The 21,409-nt window shown below is 56.0% G+C and overlaps 1 protein-coding gene across 3 annotated transcripts in view; it reads left to right on the forward strand.

Moving 5' to 3' along the window:
* Nucleotides 1-1,968: 1,968 nt before the first annotated feature.
* The window catches only part of LIMK1 (LIM domain kinase 1), a 29,070-nt gene continuing 9,629 nt past the window's right edge, over nucleotides 1,969-21,409 (forward strand). The window contains exons 1-9 of one of the 3 annotated variants that reach the window (XM_087417758.1): nucleotides 1,988-2,154; nucleotides 3,812-3,908; nucleotides 7,439-7,520; nucleotides 10,869-11,007; nucleotides 11,338-11,447; nucleotides 12,860-13,066; nucleotides 18,871-18,976; nucleotides 19,099-19,265; nucleotides 20,366-20,549. In XM_087417758.1, the coding sequence (XP_087273884.1) occupies nucleotides 3,854-3,908; nucleotides 7,439-7,520; nucleotides 10,869-11,007; nucleotides 11,338-11,447; nucleotides 12,860-13,066; nucleotides 18,871-18,976; nucleotides 19,099-19,265; nucleotides 20,366-20,549 (1,050 nt within the window). In that variant the 5' untranslated portion in view covers nucleotides 1,988-2,154; nucleotides 3,812-3,853. Of the gene's footprint in view, nucleotides 2,155-3,811; nucleotides 3,909-7,438; nucleotides 7,521-10,868; nucleotides 11,008-11,337; nucleotides 11,448-12,859; nucleotides 13,067-18,870; nucleotides 18,977-19,098; nucleotides 19,266-20,365; nucleotides 20,550-21,409 lie in introns of all 3 variants that reach the window. The other 2 variants (XM_087417759.1, XM_087417757.1) reach the window with 2 other exon arrangements.

Below are 21,409 nucleotides of genomic sequence, written 5' to 3' on the forward strand. Positions count from 1 at the left end.
AAAATATTTTTCAGCAGACATCATATATGTATTTGCCACTTGGATGATAAATGGGCACCTAAAACTTAACACATCCAAGCCAGAGCTCTTAATTTGCACTCACATTAAGATTTGTGCCCTAACACACACACATCAACGTTAACTTATAAACTATATACATACCTACTCGACAACACAAATAATAAAATATGTTCGTTATATGACAATGCAAAAACAGAGTTTAAGAAGAGTGCTCTAAAGATGCGATAAACAATATTTGAATGATTTTATTTATTAAAAGTACAAGATTCCTTTTTTTGCTTTCAGGTAAAAAAAGACTTAGTACCATGTGTGAGCAATATGGCTGGATCCGGCAGACCGGACGGGCTGGTCATGGGCCCCGGGGAAATGTGGCTGACAGGGAGCTCCTGCCAGAGACTGGGGCGCCAGCTCTGTCTTTTCCCTCCTCTTGCACTATCAGTACCGCCTTCAATCTCTTTTCAAGAATCTTTTGCAGCAATGAGTCCATTCTGTGAGGGTTAGTTTTGTTAAAACTGGGTAATACCATTCAGCTAACGGGGCACAGGCCCACAGCCCCTCCAGGTCCAATCTGCAGCCCTCTCCTAAGCCCTGCTACCCTGGGGTGCAACTGTTGCCACCCCGAGACTGTGCCTGTCCTCGTGGGGTTCCCTTAACCCACCCAGTCCCTTTTAAAATCCCCTTTATTAAACCCTCCTCAACAACCCCCCCTGAGCACTCCTCTGTCTCCTGCCAGATCTATACCCCAGAGTAAAGCAACAAACAAGCAGACACGTTGCTGGACAGCCTCTGAGGACCTCAGTGCCTCCTTGGGACACTTTACTGCAAGTGCCTGGGACCATCGGATAATAGACAAAGCGAGGGCACCAGCGTCAATCTGAATATTAAGTATTTAAAAAGCCTAGCTTCTTATTAGAAACGAAAATTCCAGTATTTTGTTCCCTCTCCCAGGTAATTATTTTGCACCCAGGGGTGACGCTGGCAGCAAGGCCCGGCTAGAGAAGTCGACGCAAACGTGACGGCTGGAGCTGGAGTCTGCGCAGCTCTGCCCTGTTCACCCGGTGCACTTGGGCTCGCGGCTCAACCTCTCTGCTCAGAGCTCACCAGGCAGTGGGATGAAGTGGGAGGGCACCTCTGGGGACATAGGGTCGCCTCTTGCCCAGGTCCAGCATTCTAGGACTCTACTTCTCAGCAGGGTGCTCACCCTTCCAGTGCTGGCGTGGGCACCTGTGCTAGGGGGCCAGCCGAAGGCCTCTGGCCACCTCACTCAGCCAAAACCCTGTTCAGCTGTGCGCCCTCCTGAACCCTGGGCAGGGCAGCGCCAGCTCCAGGTCTCCAGGACTGTGACGAGCAAGCCCCTGAGCTCGTCTGTCACAGGCTGGCAGAGGTTCACTCCTCCCCCGGGGTCCTGCTCTTCGAGCGCCCTGCCTAGCCGGGGAGGGCCTGGGACGTGGGCCCTCGCCGGGGCCTGCCCTCACCGCAGGCCTCAGAGAGGGAGAGGACCCGGCCGGCGCCCCTCCCCAAGGCGACCCCCTGGGTCCGCTGGGCCCACAACGCCTCCTCCAGCTCGGGTCCGGTTCTGGGCCTGCAGCTGGCTGGAGTCAGAAGGGCTCCCCGATGAGAGACTGCGGACCCTTCTCTGGGTTTCTGCATCGCCCCGGGCTGCCGCATCAGAGCACGCAGCCCTCCCGTGCCGCCGCAGCGTCGGTTCACGCGTCTCCGCCCCGCGGGGCGCGGCTCGGAGAAGGATGAATGAGAGGCCGGGCGGCGGGGGCGGCGCCGAGGGCGGGGGCGGGGCCGCGCAGGGCAGTTCCGCGCCCGCCCCGCGCCGCAGCCCCGAGGCCCCGCCCCGGCCCGCCCCGCCTCTCTCTTCCCCTCCTCCCGCCCTCCTCCCCAGGCCGCCGCGGCGCGGAGCCCGTGCCCCAGCCGGTGACCGAGAGGCGGCGGCGGTGCCGCGAGCCCCGAGCCCACCCCGGCCCGGCGCGCGCTCTCCGTCCCCGCCTCCCGGGCCGGCGGCGGGCTCGCTCAGGGGCCCGGGCCGCCCCCCGCCCCAGCCCGCCGGCCCCGCCCCCGCCGAGTGCATGAGGTTGACGCTACTTTGTTGCACCTGGAGGGAAGAACGTATGGGAGAGGAAGGTGCGCGGGGCGCAGGCCGGGGGGCGGCGAGCCAGGGGCCGGGCGGGGCGGGCGCCGCGCCGGGGGAACCGGGGGGCCGGGGGCGCGGGAGGGGGCCGGGGCCGCCGCGAGGCCGCGCCCCTGCCTGCTCCGGGATGAGCTCGTCCTTCCGAAGCCCGCAGGCCCCTCCCTGGCGCGCTCCCACGCGTTTCTCCCTCCTCGGCCCTGGGTGGGCTGCCTTCCTGCGGGCGGAGGGCCCCTCCTCCCTTTCATGCCCGCCGTCCTCCGACCGACGACCACCCCGGAGGAGTCCCAGCCCCGGCCTCCATCTGCGTGCTCCGTCCACCCGAGGCTCGCTCTGGGGCCACCCGTTATGCAGTCTCTAACCCGGCCTGGGAAGAAAGAGGCGCTGGGAAAGCCGCAGCCTTGGGTCCGAGTCGCCAGCCCAGCTCCGTGACCTTGAGTCAGGCGCTCAAGTTTCCCTCTCTCTACAGTTGGGGCCGCATAGTTGGCCTCTGGTACTGGTGGTTGGGGGTCAGATGGGCAGAGCGGAGATACGCCTCCAGGGAACGGGAGGCAGTATGCTGGGGGCCTCCACCCCCTCTCCCTGGACCAAACTCGCTTCCTGCCGTCAGTCTTGGCCTGGAGGATGACTCTCATCCCAGCCTCCTCTTCAGCCTCTTCCCCCTTACTGGGGCCCAAGGCTTGAGGTGGCACGACAGTAAGGGTGTGAAGACCCCCAGAACTCCCGCAGCCTAGGGCAGGATCAGGTCTCCTCCCCTGGGTTTCTCTGGTGGAGCCATCATATAGGTCCGCTGGTCCAACACAGGTCCTATATGCCAGCTCCTCCAGCCCTGCCCTCACCTACGGCCACTGCCAGCCCTCCCCACAGCTGGTTGAAGGCCTGCTTGGGCAAGGGCCCACCTCACTGGAACCCCTAGGTTCCTGGGTCCTCATGGAAGGGCAGGCTGTGGCCTTGGAGCTTGGCTGTGTGTCTCTCCAGGGCTCAGTCTCTCCAGCTGTACAATGGGAAGGGGCAGGCTTGGGGGATCTTCCAGGGCCCCCCTGCTCAAGGGTGCCAGGCCCCGAGGATGACTAAGCATGCCTAGTGGCCTGCTTGAGGAGGGGCCTGGCCTCCCCAGAGCAGGTGTCTAGGAGTGCCCAGCTCTGCGGCCCCAGGCCAGGGCATAGCCAAGGTTCAGTGGAGGCCAGCACCTCTGGGCGCCCTGCCCTTCCCCTCCCAGGGAGCTTCAGCTCAGGGTGCTCCAACCCAGCCCTGTCCAGTCCCTGCCTTTTGAAGAGTCCTTTTAGTACCTCTTTCTGGGCAGGCCGAGGAGGAAAGGGGGCTGTGACAAGAGTGTCCCCTGCTGCCTTATTTCTAAATCCTGCTGCTTGCTTTCTCTGCATTTGCCTTGCTAGACCTTGAGTTGAAAAATGCTGTTGCTGGGGGGGTGGACATCTGATCCTCCTCTTCAGTTCACAGATAAGGAGACTGAGGCCCAGAGAGGCTTAGCAACTTAGCCAAGGTCTCAGCAAGACTCAGACCTCCACCCTTTCTCTTCTCCTCGGCACAGTGTGTGCTGAGGGTTTGTGCAGGTGCACGTGGGGCCAGCGGGGCGGGCTGGGCCTGCACCGAACCACGCCTCCTGAGAGTGGTTCCCAACTCCCACCCCTGCAGGAAGCGAGTTGCCCGTGTGTGCGAGCTGCGGCCAAAAGATCTATGACGGCCAGTACCTCCAGGCCCTGGACGCTGACTGGCATGCAGACTGCTTCAGGTAGGGGGGCCGGCCAGGAGTGTGTGCCCTGAGCACGGCCTAGGAGACCCGGGTATTCCTCCTGGTGCTGTCTCTGCTTGTGACTTCCAGCGAGTCCTCAGCCTCAGTTTCCCCATGTGTGAAATGAGACATTTGGGCAAGAAGATCCCTAAAGGCATTTCTGTTTTGTCATTCTAGACCTCTAAGGGGCGGAGGGGAGAGACATGCATTTCAGCCAGTACTACCAAGGCCTGCTGGCACCTAGGCAGGGGAGGAGGCGGAGAACAGTGCACCCTTGACCTCTGGTGCTCATGCTCCAGGGAAGGGAAGGAGACAAACCTGGCACTGGGGGAAACTGGGCCTCCTTCACGGCCCCGGGGTGGTTGTGAAGATGCATAACCCAGTAAGACCAGCCCCTTCCCTTCAGACACCAGCTCCCAAGTGTGGGAAGGAAGTGTCAGGGCTGTGGCCGAGCACATGGGGACCCAGAGGTGGCCCAGCAACCCAGTAGGACCATCCTAAGGAGCAGGGGCAGGGAATAGCCTCAGAGTTGCCTGTAAGGCCAGAGCAGGGGTCTCACAGAGTGTGAGATGCCCCAGGGGGAGAAGTGTGGCAGGAAAGAATTCCAGGCGGAGGACCCAGGAGGAGCAGAGGGTAGAATGGTGACAGGGCCTGGTGCAGTCAGCCAACAGCAGAGTTCAAGCGGGAAAGCACTGGAAGGGAGGGGAGGTGAAGCTGGAAGACCCAGCTGGGGTTGGGGCATCGACCACCAGCTGATGGAGTTTATTTTAGGCAGTGGAAACCTCTGACAAGGTTTCTTGTTTTTCTATTTTGAGAATAATGTCTAACATTTTCTATAATTTAGTAAAGGCCAGGCACTGTTGTAAGGTAACTGTTGTAGAGTTAAATATTGTGTTGTCTCCAGTAATTGGGACACAGGTTAATTCTCTTGACCAAAGTCACATAGGCAGGGAGGGAAACGAATACACAGTGTGCGTGCTGGCTAGGGAGCCCAGAAGAGAGGCGGCACCATGCTCTGGGGTTCCCAATCAGGTGTTCAGAAGGAGGGCTTCAGGAGGAAGGGGCTCTCAGCAGGCAGAGAAGACCACGTACACAGAGACAGGGAGGTGGGACGATTGGAACAGGAGCAGCGAGTCAAGGGACGTAGTGAGGAGGCAGAGTTAGGATTGATGTGTGACGGGCCCTGAACGCCAAGATAAGCACCTTCCGAGCGCAGTAGGGAGCCAGCCGAGGGTTTCAGAAAGCAGGGTGGGGGACACGTGGGCAGAGGTACTATTGAAAAACGCCATCCCAGTGGGCAGGTGGTGGCAATTCGGCAGGGCAGGGAGGGTCACAATAGTTCAGGGATCTGCACTCGTATGGCCTGACCTAGGACCATGACTAAGAGTGGAGAGGATGTCAGATATAGAAGGGACAATATTTGGCAAGTGTCAGTCGTATTAGCTACCATTTATTGAGCAGTCTTTTAATGTTTCATTAAACCTTCACCGTAACCGAACGAGGTGCCATTGTTTGCCCAGTCTGCGTGTGAGAAATGGAGGCTCGCAGAAATTGGCTGGGGCTGAGTTTGAACCCATGTCTCACCCCTAGTCACTGCAGAATTGAAGAGGGGAGGGCCTTGGGGTGGGGCTGGGGGCTGGGGCGTGGAGGGGGCAGACTCTAAAGTGGTCTGGGTTTGTACCCTGGGTGCTGGGGAGGGCAGTGTCTGCTGGCTCTGGTAGAGTTGGGGGCTGGGCTGGGGATAAGGTGTGCCCTGTCCACGCTGAGTTGGAGGTGGACTCTGCAGGGGGCCAGTGCCCTGCCCAGAGCTGGCCAAGGTGGTCTGAGACCGGTTAGAGGTGGGAAGGCCAGAGAGAATGGCCCACTCAGGGCTTGGCACTGAGATGCTGGATGGGGTTTGAAATGGGGCCAAGAGAAATCAAGGAGGAACTTTGGGGGCCCCGTGCCTGGGGTGGGGAAGGAGATGGAGCCTTGAGAGACATGGGGGAGGCCTGGGAGGGAAGCAGGGTGCATTGAACCTAGCGTTGGAGGGTTCCCTGCCCTGCATAACCCGGAGAGGGTGAGACCCCCAGCAGGGGCAGTAGGGAGAAGGCATATTTGGGCGGTCCCTGGTATAACGGGACAGAGGGAAGGCTCCACAATGAGGGAGGGCCCACAGGCAATAAGAACCACAGCGTCCACGCTGTGGCACACCCAGGTGTTCCTGGCCCAGTGCTGTGTGGTTCTCCCAACAGCGCCCAGGGCTGGGTGAGGCCCATAGTGTCCTCACTCCTATGACAGTTAGAAAAGCAGCTCAGGGGGCCGGCCCCGTGGCTGAGCGGTTAACTGTGCGCACTCCGCTGCTGGCGGCCCAGGTTCAGATCCTGGGCGCGCACCGACGCACCGCTTCTCCGGCCATGCTGAGGCCGCGTCCCACATACAGCAACTAGAAGGACGTGCAACTATGACATACAACTATGTGCTGGGGCTTTGGGGAAAAAAAAAGGAGGAAGATTGGCAATAGATGTTAGCTCAGAGCCAGTCTTCAGTCTGCCTCAGCAAAAAGAGGAGGATTAGCGTGGATGTTGCTCAGGGCTGATCTTCCTCAAAAATAAATAAATAAATAAATAAAAATAAAAATAAACATTTAGAAAAGCAGTTCAGGGAGGTGTCACTGCTTGCCTGGGCCTCATGGCTAACAGCCAGCCAGGCTCTGGACTCTGCCTGCTTTCCCCCTGGAAGCATCTCAACCCCATGAAGTGGGGCTGACACAGCCCCTGGGCCCTGAGGCCTTGCAATGGGAGAGTTGCTGTGGGCCCACAGGACGCCTCTGGCATTAGCATTAGGGGTCATTGTCACCCCAGGGCCTGCCCCTTTCTCTCTTCCAGCTGCCCCACCCACCATGGGCCCACCTCCCGGAAGGTGATGGCGAGGCCCAGAGTGGTCCAGGCTTCCCTTTGGCCCAGCTGCTGCCTCAGGGAGGTCCCTTCCCAGAAGCCCGCAGCGCACAGCCCTGGGGCTGCCATAGCCCTGGTAACGTCTCCCTGGAGGCTGGGTGGGCTGGCCCTGGGTGAGGAGGGGTGAGCACACAGCTGGCACTGGGGGTCAGAGCCTGGGCCAGGGTGTAGCCTCCCCCTCTTCAGGGGACCTTTCTGCCCCCCGAGGAGAACAGACTGTCCATGGAAGTCAACCTCTGTTCCCTTGGGGGCACCACCGGAAGAAGCAGCTGCTTTTGAGCACGTCCCTGTCCCCAGAGTGGCCTGAGCCACTAGTGTTCTTGACAAAGCAGAGGCCGAGGGGCATGGAAGGTGCCTTTCTCAGGTGTGCAGGGCTGAGGGCCTCCCTGCCTGTGCCGGAGCCCAGGCAGAAGGCCCTTCCACTTCTTCCTGTTGTGGGCTCAGACCCAGTCCTGTCACACCCACATGGCTGCATCCTCCTCCCATGCTGTGTGGCCACGCTAGCCCCACCCCTTGCAGCCGCCAATCCTGAGTGCCTGGAGTAGGATGGGGAAGCAGCTGGTTGGCCCACCCTGCACTCCCCACTCCACGTAGGACTCCAGAGCCCCCTGCGTAGGGAGCTTCAAAGGATGCTGGCCTCAACCCCGAGAAGAAGCCGTTTCCTCAGAGGGGCCAAGTAAGTGGAAAGCCCCCTCCCCACCTGTCCCAGGCCTCAGCCAGGGCCCCTGGTGTGAGGGCTGGGCCTGGACGTAACTGTGGGACAGACCCACCTGGGTTCGGGCTGTGGGGCAGAACTGAAACTCCTTGGTCACTGCTGGCCGCCTGTCAAGCGGAAGCAGGCTGCCGCTGAAGCTTCTGGCCATTCTGGTACAGTCTCCCTGTGAGGCTGGTCCACCAGCTGCTCTTTCTTCACCCCTGTTGTTGGGGATGTCGCCCTGGGTAGAGGGCACCCCTGGAAGGGATGGACCTGTTATTGCAGAGGTTGCCACTGCCTCCTAGCCCAGCCCTCCCCAGTGCCCTCTGCCTGAGCCTGGCTGTGTCTTCGCCCGCTTTCGGGGAGGGGTACCCTGTATCGGGGCGGACAGACAACTGTCCTCCAGGAGTTTCTCTCTGTTTGGCCCTGGGCCTTCTTTACACATCCTCGGTACCTGGTACTCCTCTCTTGACATCCTTTGTAGGGGAGCATGTGTGGGCCTAAGAGCCAGGCCTGCCTGCCCCACCTTCCTCCTCTGGCCCCTAGCTAGATGTTGGCCTGAGAGGTGAAGGGATGGACAGGTCAGAGGTTCCTGTGTGCCTTCCATCAGCAAAAGTTCACTGAGGCCCCGAGTGCCGGTCGCTGCGTGAGCTTGGGCTAGATCCCCTATCTGAGGTGGGGGTCCCCCTCCCCCGTCCTCTGTCCACAACGGAGGCCGGGTGCCCTGGAGCGGCTCTGAGGATGCTGTGGTGGGAACCGCTCCAGGTTGCCTGTCTGGCAGGAACCACTTCTGTTCTCTTTGGGATCCAGCATTGATGCCTAGCCCGGGACCTCAGGGGCGTGAAGGCAGACAGCAGAGACTGGTGGGCCCACAGAGGCTGGTGGTGGAGGCTGCGTGGGGGCTGTGGGGGCACCCAGCCAGGCCCCTGAGCAGGCCTCAAGGGCGTGGTAACCAGGCAGTGCTTGTACTCCTGGAGCCGGGGGAGTCAGCGCCGGATCTCCCAGGGCTGCAGAGATGAGCAGCCGTGAGTCGTGTCTGGGAGGGAGGGAGCGAGAGCAGCGTTCTCTCCCCTAGAGGAGGGCGGCTACTCCTGAGCCCCAGCCAGCCTGCCCCAGAGAGCCCTGCGGAGCCCTGCTTCCTGCAGCCTGGCAGCCTGGCAGCCGGGAGGGAGGACGAGACTCCTGTGGTGACACCCCTGTGACACAGCTCGTGTCTGGTTGGTGGAAGGGCTTGAAGTGAATCACTGACGCCCAGGCACAGGGCGTGGGGGCCTCCCCAAGGTCATGGTGCAGGGCCTGGGCCCTGACTCCTCTTTGCAGAGCCAGCTTCTGCTGCTGCGCACCTTCCTGCTGGGTTAAATCCCCCCTGGGGACCTCTCCCCATCCCTGGTGTCCTCCCGCCTGGCCTGGCCGTCTTCCCCCGTACCCGCTGTCTTCAGCACCCAGTCTTGGGGCCCGGAGGGGCAGGAAGGGCTGTGCGGGCAGCGGATGACATCACCGCCCAGCCAGCTGCGCTTCCGCTGCGCCTCTCACAACCTCCTCTCACATCCCAGGGCGACCTCTGAGCCTGCCCTCCCCACTCCCCACTCGCAATGCACATGGGCAGCTCATCAGACCCCCCTGCCTGGACGCCCTCGCACAGGGGGTTCTGAACCCAGGCCTGTTGTGCTCCGCCCCAGCCCCTGGCTGTGGTCCCCCACACTCCTCCCCTCAGCCTCCCAGACAATGGGGAACTGGCTGGATCCTCTTAAAGGGACAGTGTCCCACCAGCACTCATGCTGCTGTCGTCTCCCTCCTCCTGCTCCTCATTCCCTAGTTCCCCTAAATTCACGAGCAGTCAGCGAGTGCCTGCGTGCTAGAGCGTGCAGGCCAAGGTAGGGCGGAGGGTTCCCTGGCTGCCTGGGGGACGGGCTGTCTCACCCAGCTTCCAGTCTTCCCTGCCCCCCTCTCTCCTGGATTGTTTCCCTACTGAGCTCTGAGCCTAGGTCCTCCTGTCCCTGTGTGACCTTGACACATCACCCAGAGAGCCCAAACGGCAGCAGAGCTGGACGGGTTCTCTGCACAGTGTGTACCTGGCCCAAACATACACCCAGGATGCACCCAGGACCCTGGGTCAGGCTCTGCAGAACCCAGTGGGGCCTGTGCCCCTGCCGGGTCACTGGGGATCCTGCATTTCTGCTTTTGCTCATCCTAGCTTAGCTGGGCTGCTGGTCCCCACCCCACTCGGACGCTTGGGTGGAAAGAAGCCAGGCATGGAGGTCTAGCTCCTGGCCTGTGGGGTAGCACCTAGAAGCTGGTGCGTCATTTCTCCCCGTCTGCCCTTCAGGGGTCCCACCGGCCAGGCCTCCTTGGTACCGTGTGGTGATGGGGCCGGGGGATCCTGGTTTTGATGGCCCTGCACATCTGCGTATTCTGCATACAGCACGACTGCTTTTCTGGGGGAAGGTGTGGGGGCCAAGGCTGTGGTTAGGCTGCCCCTGAGCTCCTTCCTGTGACTGGCAGCACCTGCAGGGCTGGCTGGGGTCTAGGAAACCAGGAGCCCCCTGTCCTGACCGTTCCTGGCCTGTCTTGACTAAGCAGAGCTCCCGCCTTGTCCCTTAGAGGAGCAGGGAGTAGCTGTGTGGGGCCTGTGGCACCCACCCATGTGGCCTTGGACAGTTGAGAAGCTCTGAAGCTCATCTGCCTCATCTCTAGAATGAGGCTAGCCACGCCTGCCTCCTGGTGGCCTGTGGGGAGTGAGTCAGGTTAACCAGCAAAGTGGGCAGGGCTGGCACTCACAGGTCTTCAGAGCTCCTGCAGGTCTCCATCGACATCCGCTGCCAGATGTGGGCTGAGCCGCCCCCCCACCCTGGTGCCGGGCATTGGGGAGGGGCAGGGAGAGGAAGCCAGCTAGACTAGAAGAGAGGCACACAGTTTGTTGCAGCCTCATCACCTGAATCCTGGACTCCCAGGTTCCATTCTTCCCTCCACCTGCTGGTGACCAAGAGCAAGTCACCTGCCCTCTCTGGGCCATTGTCCTCGCGTGACGGGGACAGAGCTCAGATGAGGAGCACCTTTCACCCTGGGGTAGCCCGTGGGCCAGACACTCTGGAGGCAGAACTGCTGTGGGTGGTTGTGCAGGTTGTGCACTGCACAGAGGCTTCCAGCCGAGGGGCCAAGGTGGCCAAATCCATTCCTGGCTCCACTTGCTGAGCCCTGTGCCCCAGCACAGGCAGCTTCTGTCCGGGGGGACATCCTTTTCTAAGTCTCCCAAAGGCCACTGTAGACCATGGCAAGGCTGGGGTGGGGGCAGGGAGTGGCTGGACTGAGCGCCAGCACCTCCTGCCGCAGGTGTTGTGAGTGCAGTGCGTCGCTTTCGCACCAGTACTATGAGAAGGATGGGCAGCTCTTCTGCAAGAAGGATTACTGGGCCCGCTACGGCGAGTCTTGCCACGGGTGCTCGGAGCACATCACGAAGGGGCTGGTCATGGTAAGCGCCCTCCCCGCTCGCACACTTCGCCTGAGGGGAGGGTGTCTGTCTGTGTGTCCTCACAGGTCTCCCTGCCCCAGGTCTCTCTCCTAGCGTCTCTCTTGTTCATTTCACCAGTGCTCTGATGCCCCCAGGCCTTCTGAGCCCCTTAGCCTGTCTGTCCCTCAGCCCCCTGTCTATGGAGCCAGCTCTGCCCGGGAGCTCATCTGGCCAGCCAGGCCCCCGAAGTTTGTCTGGGGCTCCCCTTCTGAAAGGGGGCTGAGAGGAGGAGCTCGGGGCTGACCCCCTGCCAGGTGGCCTTGAGCTGGGTTGGCCCCCTACCCCTGCCAGGTGGCCGGGGAGCTGAAGTACCACCCCGAGTGCTTCGTGTGCCGCACGTGCGGGGCCTTCATCGGTGACGGGGACACCTACACGCTGGTGGAGCACTCCAAGCTGTACTGGTGAGTGCCGGGGCCCCTCGCCGAGCGCAGCGTGCCCACCCATATCACAGGTTTCTCCACCAGTGCCCTTTCCCTTCCCGGGTGGGGGCAGTCATTAAAAATGTCATAGATGTGGCTGTGTGGAAGTGACTGTGACACAGGAGTCACACTGAGAAAGCCCCAGACATCGGCTCGCTTACTGACGGTCACTGCGCTGCAGCTCCGCTGCCCTCACAAGTTTAGGGCCCGTCCCCAGCAAGACCGCCCTCACTTCAGACACCAACCACAAGGTCAGGGGTCCCCAGGCCACTCCCAGTCCTGACTGACTGGCTACAGAGTCAGGGATTCCCATGCCCCCTCAGGTTTGATAATTCACTTGACGACTCGCAGAACTCAGGAAAGCACTGGACTTAGGACTGCAGTATTTTTATAAAGAGAACAAATCAGGACCAGCCCAATGAAGAGACCCAAAGAGTGGGGGCTGGCCTGGTGGCATGGTGGTGAAGTTCACCTGCTCCGCTTCGGGGGCCCGGGGTTCAAAGGTTTGGATCCCAGGTGTGGACCAACGTACCACAAGTCAAGCCATGCTGTGGCAGCGTCCCATATAAAGTAGAGGAAGATGGGCACGGATGTTAGTCCAGGGCCAGTCTTCCTCAGCAAAAAAAGAGGAAGATTGGCATGGATGTTAGCTCAGGGCTGATCTTCCTCACAAAAAAAAAGGAGAGACCTAAAGAGCAAGGTCTAGGAGGGTCCCAAACACAGAGCTTCTATGCATTCTCCCCATGGGATCAGGACGTAGACCTGCCCCCTGCCAGTTTTTATTGGGGTTTTATTTTGTAGACATAATTGATTGAATCATTGGGTACGTGGTTGAACTCAGTCTCCAGGCCCCCTCCCCTCCTCGGAGGTTGGGCTAGGTCAGAGCCCCAACCCTCTCGTCACGTGGTTGGTCTTTCTGGTGATGAGCCCCGTCCTGAGGCATCTCCTTAGTGTAAACTCAGCTGTGGTCTGAGGGGCTCATGAGAAACAGACACTCCTGTTCAAGGGTTTAGAGCCTCTTCCCCAGGAACCAGGGACAAGACAAGTCAAACTCTTATACAATGCTGATAAAGCTGGATTTAAGGGCAGCATGGCTTGATCCCGGATGGCCTTGTAATGACCTCCTCCTGAACTGGGTCTATCCGCAGGCCTGGCCTGGCCGGCCTACAGCACGACTGAGTAAACAGGCCAGAGTGCCGGCCCCAGAGAGGGGCAGGCTCGGTGGGCGTGCTCAGTCCCTGCTTCCAGTCCCACCGGGTGGCTAGGACCCCTCTTCCCTGGGGAGGAGAGAGGGAATGGGGGGTAGGGGCCCAGGGGGTGTGGTGATGCTGGTGACTGTCCTGACACTCTTTTCTTCTCACACTTTGGGTCCCCACCACCTATGGCTCGTGCAGCGGGCACTGCTACTATCAGACCGTGGTGACCCCCGTCATCGAGCAGATCCTGCCTGACTCCCCCAGCTCCCACCTGCCCCACACCGTTACCCTCGTATCCATCCCAGCCTCAGCTCATGGCAAACGTGGCCTCTCGGTGTCCATCGACCCCCCGCACGGCCCACCGGGCTGCGGCACGGAGCACTCCCACACCGTCCGCGTCCACGGGTGAGTGGCTGACCTGCCGAGGCTGCAGCTGGTGTGGCTGTGGCTGTGGACACTCTAGGTGGGTGGCCAACTCTGGGGCTGGGGGCCCTGAGAACGGGTGAGCGTTTGGGCACAGATAGACCCTAGCTCTGACACTGTGGTATACCAGATTCCTGGTCCAATCCTTCCTTTAAAAACCATTACAAATGCTAGATAAAACATTTAAATTGTTTTCTTTAACCCATGGTTTATCCAACAAGAAATAGGAGTAACCAGGTCAGTAATAAGTGAAGGAGGGAGCCCGAGGTCTCAGCAGAACACTGAAGACAGCCACACCTTAAGGGCAGATCTAAATGGAGTGAACTGAAGCCTCGGCATTCAAGACCTTTAATGCCTGGGCCCCTCATAGCCCTGGCCTGCTCAAGGAAGCTCATTTCATAAGAGAACTGCTCCCTTCCCCGTTATGCTGGGACCCCAAGGCTCTCAGGGTGAGGATGACTGAGTAATAGACCACCCCTTCCATCAGCACCCCCCCCGCCCCACCGCAGAACTGTAAGATAAACTGATTGGAACCTGAATGGAAGAGGGGAGGGGGAATCTCCTCTGAGAATGTGTAAACTTGGACTTGCAAACCAACTTCATCTGCCTGGGTGCTTCAGAAAACCTCAAGGAAAAATTGTAAAAGTTTAAAGTACTTTCCAACCAGTAGTGTTCCCAGGCCCTCACAGAGTAAGATGCAGATCCTTCCTGGAGAAGTCCACCTCCAGGCTTCGTTGAATTAACTTAGTTAAGTGTCCCCAGGAAGATGAACAGTTCAGTCAAAAATCAGTGAACAGGGCTGGCCCTGTGGCTTAGCGGTTAAGTGCACGCGCTCCACTGCTGGCGGCCCGGGTTCGGATCCCGGGAGTGCACCAACGCACTGCTTCTCCGGCCATGCTGAGGCCACATCCCACATACAGCAACTAGAAGGATGTGCAACTATGACATACAACTATCTACTGGGGCTTTGGGGGAAAAAAATAAATAAATAAAAAATTTAAAAAAAAAAAAATCAGTGAATAGAAGGAGGCAAGACTCAGCAGAAACAACAGGAAGTAGAACCAGACCTACAAAACATTCAGATAGTGGAATTATCAGAAACGGTGTAGAATTGTTATGCTCAATATGTTTTAATAAATAAGGGATGCTTGAAAAAATGAGTAAAGAGCAAATAGATTTGGAAAAGAACCAAATAGAACTCCTAGAAATGAAATATATAATTATTAAAATGAAAACCTCAATGCAAGGGTTTAACAGTAGAGTAGGATTTTAAACAGCTGGGGAGAGAAGCAGAGTCACAAAAAGATGTGAACTGTGAAAGAGAGGTTAAGACCCATGGAGGACAGAGTGAGAGGATCTAATCATCTATTTGGAATCCCAGGAGAAAAGAGAGAATGGGGGAAAGCTGATACTTGAAGATATAATGGCTGAGAACTTCCCAGAACTGGTAAAAAACACCAATCCACAAACTCAAGCCCAGTAAATCCCAAACAGCAAAATAAAAAGAAATCCACCCATGGATCACCCCATCTAGTGAAACTACTGCACCAAAGGCAGAAGAAAAGACCTTAAAGTGGCCATAGACAAAAGATAAATTACCTTCAAAAAAGGACAGGTAGGCTGTCAGCTGATTTCTCAACAAAAACAATGGAAGCGAGAAATCAGTGAAATGACATATTCAATGCATTGAGCAAAAAATAGCCATCAACCTAGAATTCGCAACATATACCTTGTTTTATTGTGCTTCACAAATAATGCATTTTTTACAGGACCCTCCACCAGCAAAAAGATTACGACTTGCTGTAGGCTTAGGTGATGTTTAGCATTCTTTAGCAATAAAGAACTAAAATTTTATTAATTAGGGTATGTACATTGTTTAGACATGATGCTATTGCACACTTAATAGACTACAGTATGGTGTAAACAGACTACAATATAGTGTAAACAACTTTTATATGCACTGGGAAACCAAAACCTTTGTGTGACTCACTTTGGCTCCATAATTTGCTTTATGGCAGTGGTCTGGAACTGAACCCGCAGTTATCTCCAAGGTGTGCCTGTACCTGATGAAAATATCCTTCAAGAGTGAGGGTAAAATAAAAACACGTTAAGGCAGACAAAGCTGAGATTTGATACTAGCAGATCAAATGTTCCCTAAAGAAAATTCAAAAGGAGGTAGAAAAGTTCTGAGATGCAAGAAAGGATGAAGATTAGGGAGTCACCCCGGTTGCTAACACTGTGTGATGCGGAGCGGCTCGCTCGTCCTCTACGGGCTTTGGGATCTTTGAACAATGAGGAAGTCGAATACTTTGGAGTCTTCTAAGATTTCTCCTGGGCCTTCATTGACTCCTTGAGAAATAGTCTTCAGTGTCCCCATGTCTGGGCGTGGGAGCCAAGTGCCGGCTTCCACTGAATTCAGTGAATGTTGCTCACACAGCTGCCGGGTACCAGGCACCATGCCTAGGCATTGGTGAGAAGTGAGGATGGTGCTGGGGCGGGATGCTGCTAGGCTTGACTCTGTGTCCCCACCCCCACTGTGAGCATCAGCCAGGCCGTCAGCTGCCTTCTGTACACAAGTGAGCAGGCAGACTGAGGAGAAATGGGGCGCCTCCAGACCAGCTGGGCCCTGAACACCAGGCAGAAGTTTAGAAATGGAAAGCCATTGACGCCTCGTCCCTATCTCCCTCACTGGATGAGCATTCTCTCCGGCCAACATCTGCTTTCCCAACAATTTCTGCGAAGAGCCACGCCCTTCTCAGAAGCAGCCCAGCTTGCCCAAAAGCTACTGACCAGATTGCTTGTTTTCAAGGAATCTTAGTTGACCACTTTTCATTTTAGTCATAGCAGCATTTTAAGAAAAGTTTAATTCACCTGCGCCCCTGCCTCCTGCCTTAGCAGGAGACTGAGGGAGGGGAGATGGGGAGTCTGAGGCATATATTTTTAAGGCTATATCCATGAGAAGCCTGTATCGCTGAACACACATTTGTTGTTTTTTCAACTTTTTATCTTGAAATTTCCAAATTTACAGAAAATTTGCTAAAATAATAAGTATATTGAATACCTATACATCCTTCACCTAGGTTCACCAGTTTTAAATTCTTGCCACATTTGGGGTGTGTGTATGTGTGTGTCTCCCTCTTTATATATGTATGCATATTCATATACATGTATAAACTGATTTATTTGTATATGTACATGCACACATTGTTATTATTTACTGAATCATTTGAGAGTAAGTTGCAGACATCATTGACTCTCCCCCCCCGCCCCAAAAATACGTCAGACATTCTCCTAAAAACAAGGGCATTCTCTTACATAATTATCAATTGTATCTTATAGTGCAGTTATGACATTTAGAAGATTTAACACTGATACGATACTTTTATCCGATATACGACCCAGTTTGAATTTTGCCCGTTGTCTCAATACTGTCCTTTATGGCAGTTTGCCTCTGACCCAGGGTCCAATCCTGAGCATACTCGTTATGTCTCTTCAGTCTCTTTTAACCTGTGATGCTTCGTTTTCCTTCGTGACCTTGACATTTATCAAGAGTACAGGCCAGTTGTTAAGTAGAATGTCCCTCCGTTTGGGTGTGACTGATGTGTCCTCTTTGTTAGGTTTAGGTTATGACCTGACGCTGCGTAAGTGATGCTGTGTCCTTCTCTGTGCATCTGACTGGTACACATACAGTGTCGATATAGTGTGCCCTTTATTGGGGTTGTCGACTTCGATTACTGGGTTAATGCAGTCCACTCTCTCTGCTGTAAAGGATGTTTTTCCCCCTTGTAATGTAGTCAATAAGTCATTTGTGAGATTTGAGTCTGTAAATGTCCTGTTCTCCAACAGCCTTTTCACCAGACAGTTCTCGAGTCCATGCATGAGTCTCACTGTGTCAGTTATTACTGTGATCGTTATAGAAGGGAGATTTTCCAACTCCGGTCTTCCTTCTGCATTTATTACTTGACCTTCTAGTATAAGGAAGAGCTTCTCCCCCATGTGAGAATATTCTTTTTTTTATATTGAAGTATAATTGACATACAATATCCTGTTAGTTTCAGGTGTACATCATAGTGATTCAATATTTGTATACATTACAAAGTGATCACCACAATAAGTCTAGTTACCATCTGTCGCCATACAAAGTTATTACAATATTATTGACTATGTTCCCTTTGCTGTACGTCACATCCCATGACTTATTTATTTTATAACCGGACGTTTGTACCTCTTAATCCCCTCACCTATTTTTCCTGCCCCCCCAATCCCTCCTCCCTCTGGTAGCCACCAGTTTGTTTCCTGTATCTATGAGTCTGTTTCTGTTTTGTTTCATTTGTTCATTTGTTTTTTAGATTCCACATATAAGTATTTGTCTTTCTCTGTCTGACTTATTTCATTTAGCAGAATACCCTCTAGGTCCATCCATGTTGTTGCAAATGGCAAGATTTCATTCTTTTTTATGGCTGAGTAATATTCCATTGTATATATACCATATTCTTATCCATTCATCTATCAATGGATGCTTAGGTTGTTTCTTTAACTTGGCTATTGTAAATAATGCTGCAGTGAACATAGGGGTGCAGATATCTCTTCAAATTAGTGTTTTCATTTTCTTCGGGTAAATACCTAGAAGTGGAATTGCTGGATGATATGGTAATTCTATTTTTAATTTTTTGAGGAACCTCCATACTGTCTTCCATAGTGCTGTACCAGTTTATAATCCCACCAACAGTGCACAAGGGTTCCCTTTTCTCCACATCATCGCCAACACTTGTTATTTCTTGTCTTTTTGGTAATAGCCATTCTAACAGGTGTGAGGTGATAGCTCATTGTGGTTTTGATTTGAATTTCCCTGATGATTAGTGATGTTGAGCACCTTTTTATGTACCTGTTGGCCAGTTGGGTGTCTCCTTTGGAAAAAGGTCTCTTCAAGTCCTCTGCTGTTTTTTAAATCAGGTTGTTTGTTTTTTTGATATTAAGTTGTGTATGCTCTTTATATATTTTGGATATCAACCCGTTATATATGATTTGCAAATATCTTCTCTCATTCAGTAGATTACCTTTTCATTTTGTTGATGGTAGAATATATTCTTGACAATGAAAATTTTTTAGGAATCTGGTTTTCTTAAAGCCGTCAATCTCATCCTTCAGCCCTTCCCCATCTCAGGGCAGAGACAAAGTGAACATTCCTTAAAAAGCTTTTGTGAAGAAAAGATGAAAACCAGATAACTAACACCAAAGAGTTAAAAAAAAGCAAGTATATTTGGCAAGTTGGCCCTCCTGTGGGTCAACGTATAGCATCATCCTCATCTCCACTCTGCACCCGTGGCTCAGGACAGGCTGCTAGCCCCTCCTGCCGACTCCGGAGAGGTGGGAGCCTTAGCCTCATCTTGCAGGGCAGGTTCAGGCGTCAGTCAGGAAGTCAGTGTATCTGGACGCGTTTAGGATCTGCCCCAAGCCTACCAGGCAGTTGGAAGATAGGTCTGCCCTCCATGGCAGAGACAGTGCTCTGTTGAACAGGAGCCCCTGAGCATCTAGTAGGGGGCAGCAAATACCTAGGGGTGTGCCACCTTTCTCCGATTTCATCCCCATGGCAGACATCAGTAGTTGATTACAGAATTCTTCCCACCAAATCAGAACTCAGGGTTCTGGACAGTTGCCACCTACTGATTACACGAGATAAGATCATGTGCCCTCTCATCCCTAGTCTGATCCCCTTGGCCTTGGTTTCCCATCAGGGCTCTAGGGGACAGGCGGGAAGGGATCTGACCACTGCTTTATGCCCACAGAGTGGACCCAGGCTGCATGAGCCCAGATGTGAAGAATTCCATCCACGTTGGAGACCGGATCCTGGAAATCAATGGCACGCCCATCCGGAACGTGCCCTTGGACGAGGTATGGGTCTGCCCCAAGGGTCTGGCGAGCAGGATTGGAGGTGGTGCCTTCCTGCCTGCCCCCTCCCCCACCCTCATCCCCACCGCTTCAAACTCACCTGTCCACACATCTGCTGTCCCCAGATTGATCTGCTGATCCAGGAAACCAGCCGCCTGCTCCAGCTGACTCTGGAGCACGACCCCCATGACACAGTGGGCCATGGGCTGGAGCCTGAGCCCAGCCCTCTGAGCTCCCCAGCTCACACTCCCATTGGGGAGGCGGGCAGCTCTGCCCGGCAGAAGCCCATCCTGTAAGTCAGCCCTCGCCTTGCTGTATCTCGGTACTTTCACTGGCTCTGGGCCTCGGCGGGGTGAGACCTGGTCCCCACCCTCCAGTCGCTCGCAGTCTGATGGGGAGTCAGCCCTGCAAGAAAGCAGGCCTGCAAGTGGTGCTGGGGGTTATGAACGAGGAAGGTAATGAGAAGTAGGGAACAGCTCCGTCAGTGGGGATACAGAGTGTGTCCAGGGTGGACCAGCACCCTGGCTTCCAGAGCAGCAGGCGAGTGGCTCAGGATGATAGAGCATCGTTTGGTTGGGGAAGGGTGGGGCCTGAGGCAGAAGCTAATGGGGGGGGCTTCGGATGTGATAGGGGTCTTTGGATTTTGTCCGCCTGTTGTGGGACCCCACTGAAGGGTGTGGCAGCAAAGTGATGTGTTTCACAGAGACCACTCTGGTCCCCTGTGTGGGAGGGTACCCCAGACCAGAGTTGGCTAGAGGGCTGTTGCAGTGGTCCAGGTGGGAGGTGCTGGGGATCCCTCTTGAAGGGATCGGGGGGGCACGAGGAAGAAAACCAGAGGCAGCCTGGTCCTCACTCCACTTACTGTGGGGCCTCTCAGGACTCCTGGTAAAGACTTCTGGGGGGATCCTTTCTGGGGTGACAGCCTTTACTCTAAGAAATAGCAATGTTGAAGGCATGGGTTTCCTCCTTGGCTGCGTTTGGAGCTCAGGCCACTCTGCAGGACCACCTGTATGGCAAGGGGATGGGCATCCTGGGCAGGTTGTCTGCCTCTGCACCCCAAGGCTTGGGACACGAATGCTGGGAGACAGAGCACCTGACCCAGGGTCACCAGCAGAGAAGGCCAAGAACAAACCTTCCTACCAAGGGCACCTGCAGGAGAGCAGGCCTCAAACAGGGGGTTCAGGCGGAACAGGGCGCTGGGTGCGGGCGTCAGGATAGGGCAGATGCCTGTGACTGCCCCAGGAGAGCTGCCTTATGCCCCCTTCTCCTGGAACGGGGTGATTGTACGTAGTCTGGCATAGATGGGAGCATGGCAGGCAGGAGGAGGGGGCAGGGCCTTGGCCAGGTGCCCCCCTGCCCCCAGTGGCACTGGCCCCGTGTCTGCCTCCCCAGGAGGAGCTACAGCATCGACAGGTCTCCAGGTGCCGGCTCGCTGGGCTCCCCGGCCTCCCAGCGCAAGGACCTGGGTCGCTCTGAATCTCTCCGCGTGGTCTGCCGGCCACACCGCATCTTCCGGCCGTCAGACCTCATCCATGGGGAGGTGTTAGGCAAGGGCTGCTTTGGCCAGGCCATCAAGGTACCGGGTGTACCCCAGCAGGGACGGGCCGTGAGTGGGGCAGGGGGGCAGTCTGGGTGTGACCATTGGTCCTCCTTCCTCCTCCCACCAGTGCCTCCAGGGACCCATAGTGGAAGGGACATCTGGCTTCCAGACTCCCTGGCCAGTGCTCTCCTCCACCGGGGTCTCCTTGAGCTAGTTAGGGAGAGGGCACCTACTACAGATAGACCCAGAGCTTTACATGGAGGAGGTTGTTGGAAGCTGGCTCCTCGGGGTGGTGGATGGGAGGGCAGGCCAGACTGACCCCGAAGGCTCCCTCCCCTGGGGCCCAATATTGAGGCTGATGCCAGCCCTCCATGGCCTCTGGGCTGCTGACCCCTTCCCACCCGCCCCTGGCAGAGATAGGAACCCTTCCCTGGCTCTGACGTCACCTGGCTGTGACCAGGCTGGACAGTTCAGGATTATACAAAAGGTACCAGCCAGACTGCCAATGTGTCCAGACAGGCCCTGGCCCACAGTCCCTGTCCCTGGTCCCCTTGCCAGGGGAGGAGTGTCTGATAGAGCCCGCCATTTGGCCTCCAGGAGACAGCCCAGCAGAGCAGAGGAGAGAGATGGCCTCTGGGTCAGGTGGTCCTGGACCCAAGCCCCAGCCACCCCTTTCCCTGCCAACTGGGTGACTTTGGGCCCTGTTAGGAACCTCCCTGAGTCTCCTCTGTAAAGGAATTAGGTCCCACCCTCCAGGGGGCCGGGAGCACCACATGGCATGTCTGTGAGGCGCTGGAGGCCCTCTGCTCGTCACCCTGGCAGTCCTGGGTGGGGATGGGGCCTCCGACAAGGCAGGCTTAGAGCAGAGGCTCTGTCGGTGCTGAGTCTCGTGCCCC

This window comes from Ceratotherium simum, chromosome 26 (assembly GCF_057802395.1).
Source record: "Ceratotherium simum simum isolate JZ-2026a chromosome 26, ASM5780239v1, whole genome shotgun sequence".
Lineage (NCBI taxonomy): Eukaryota > Metazoa > Chordata > Mammalia > Perissodactyla > Rhinocerotidae > Ceratotherium > Ceratotherium simum.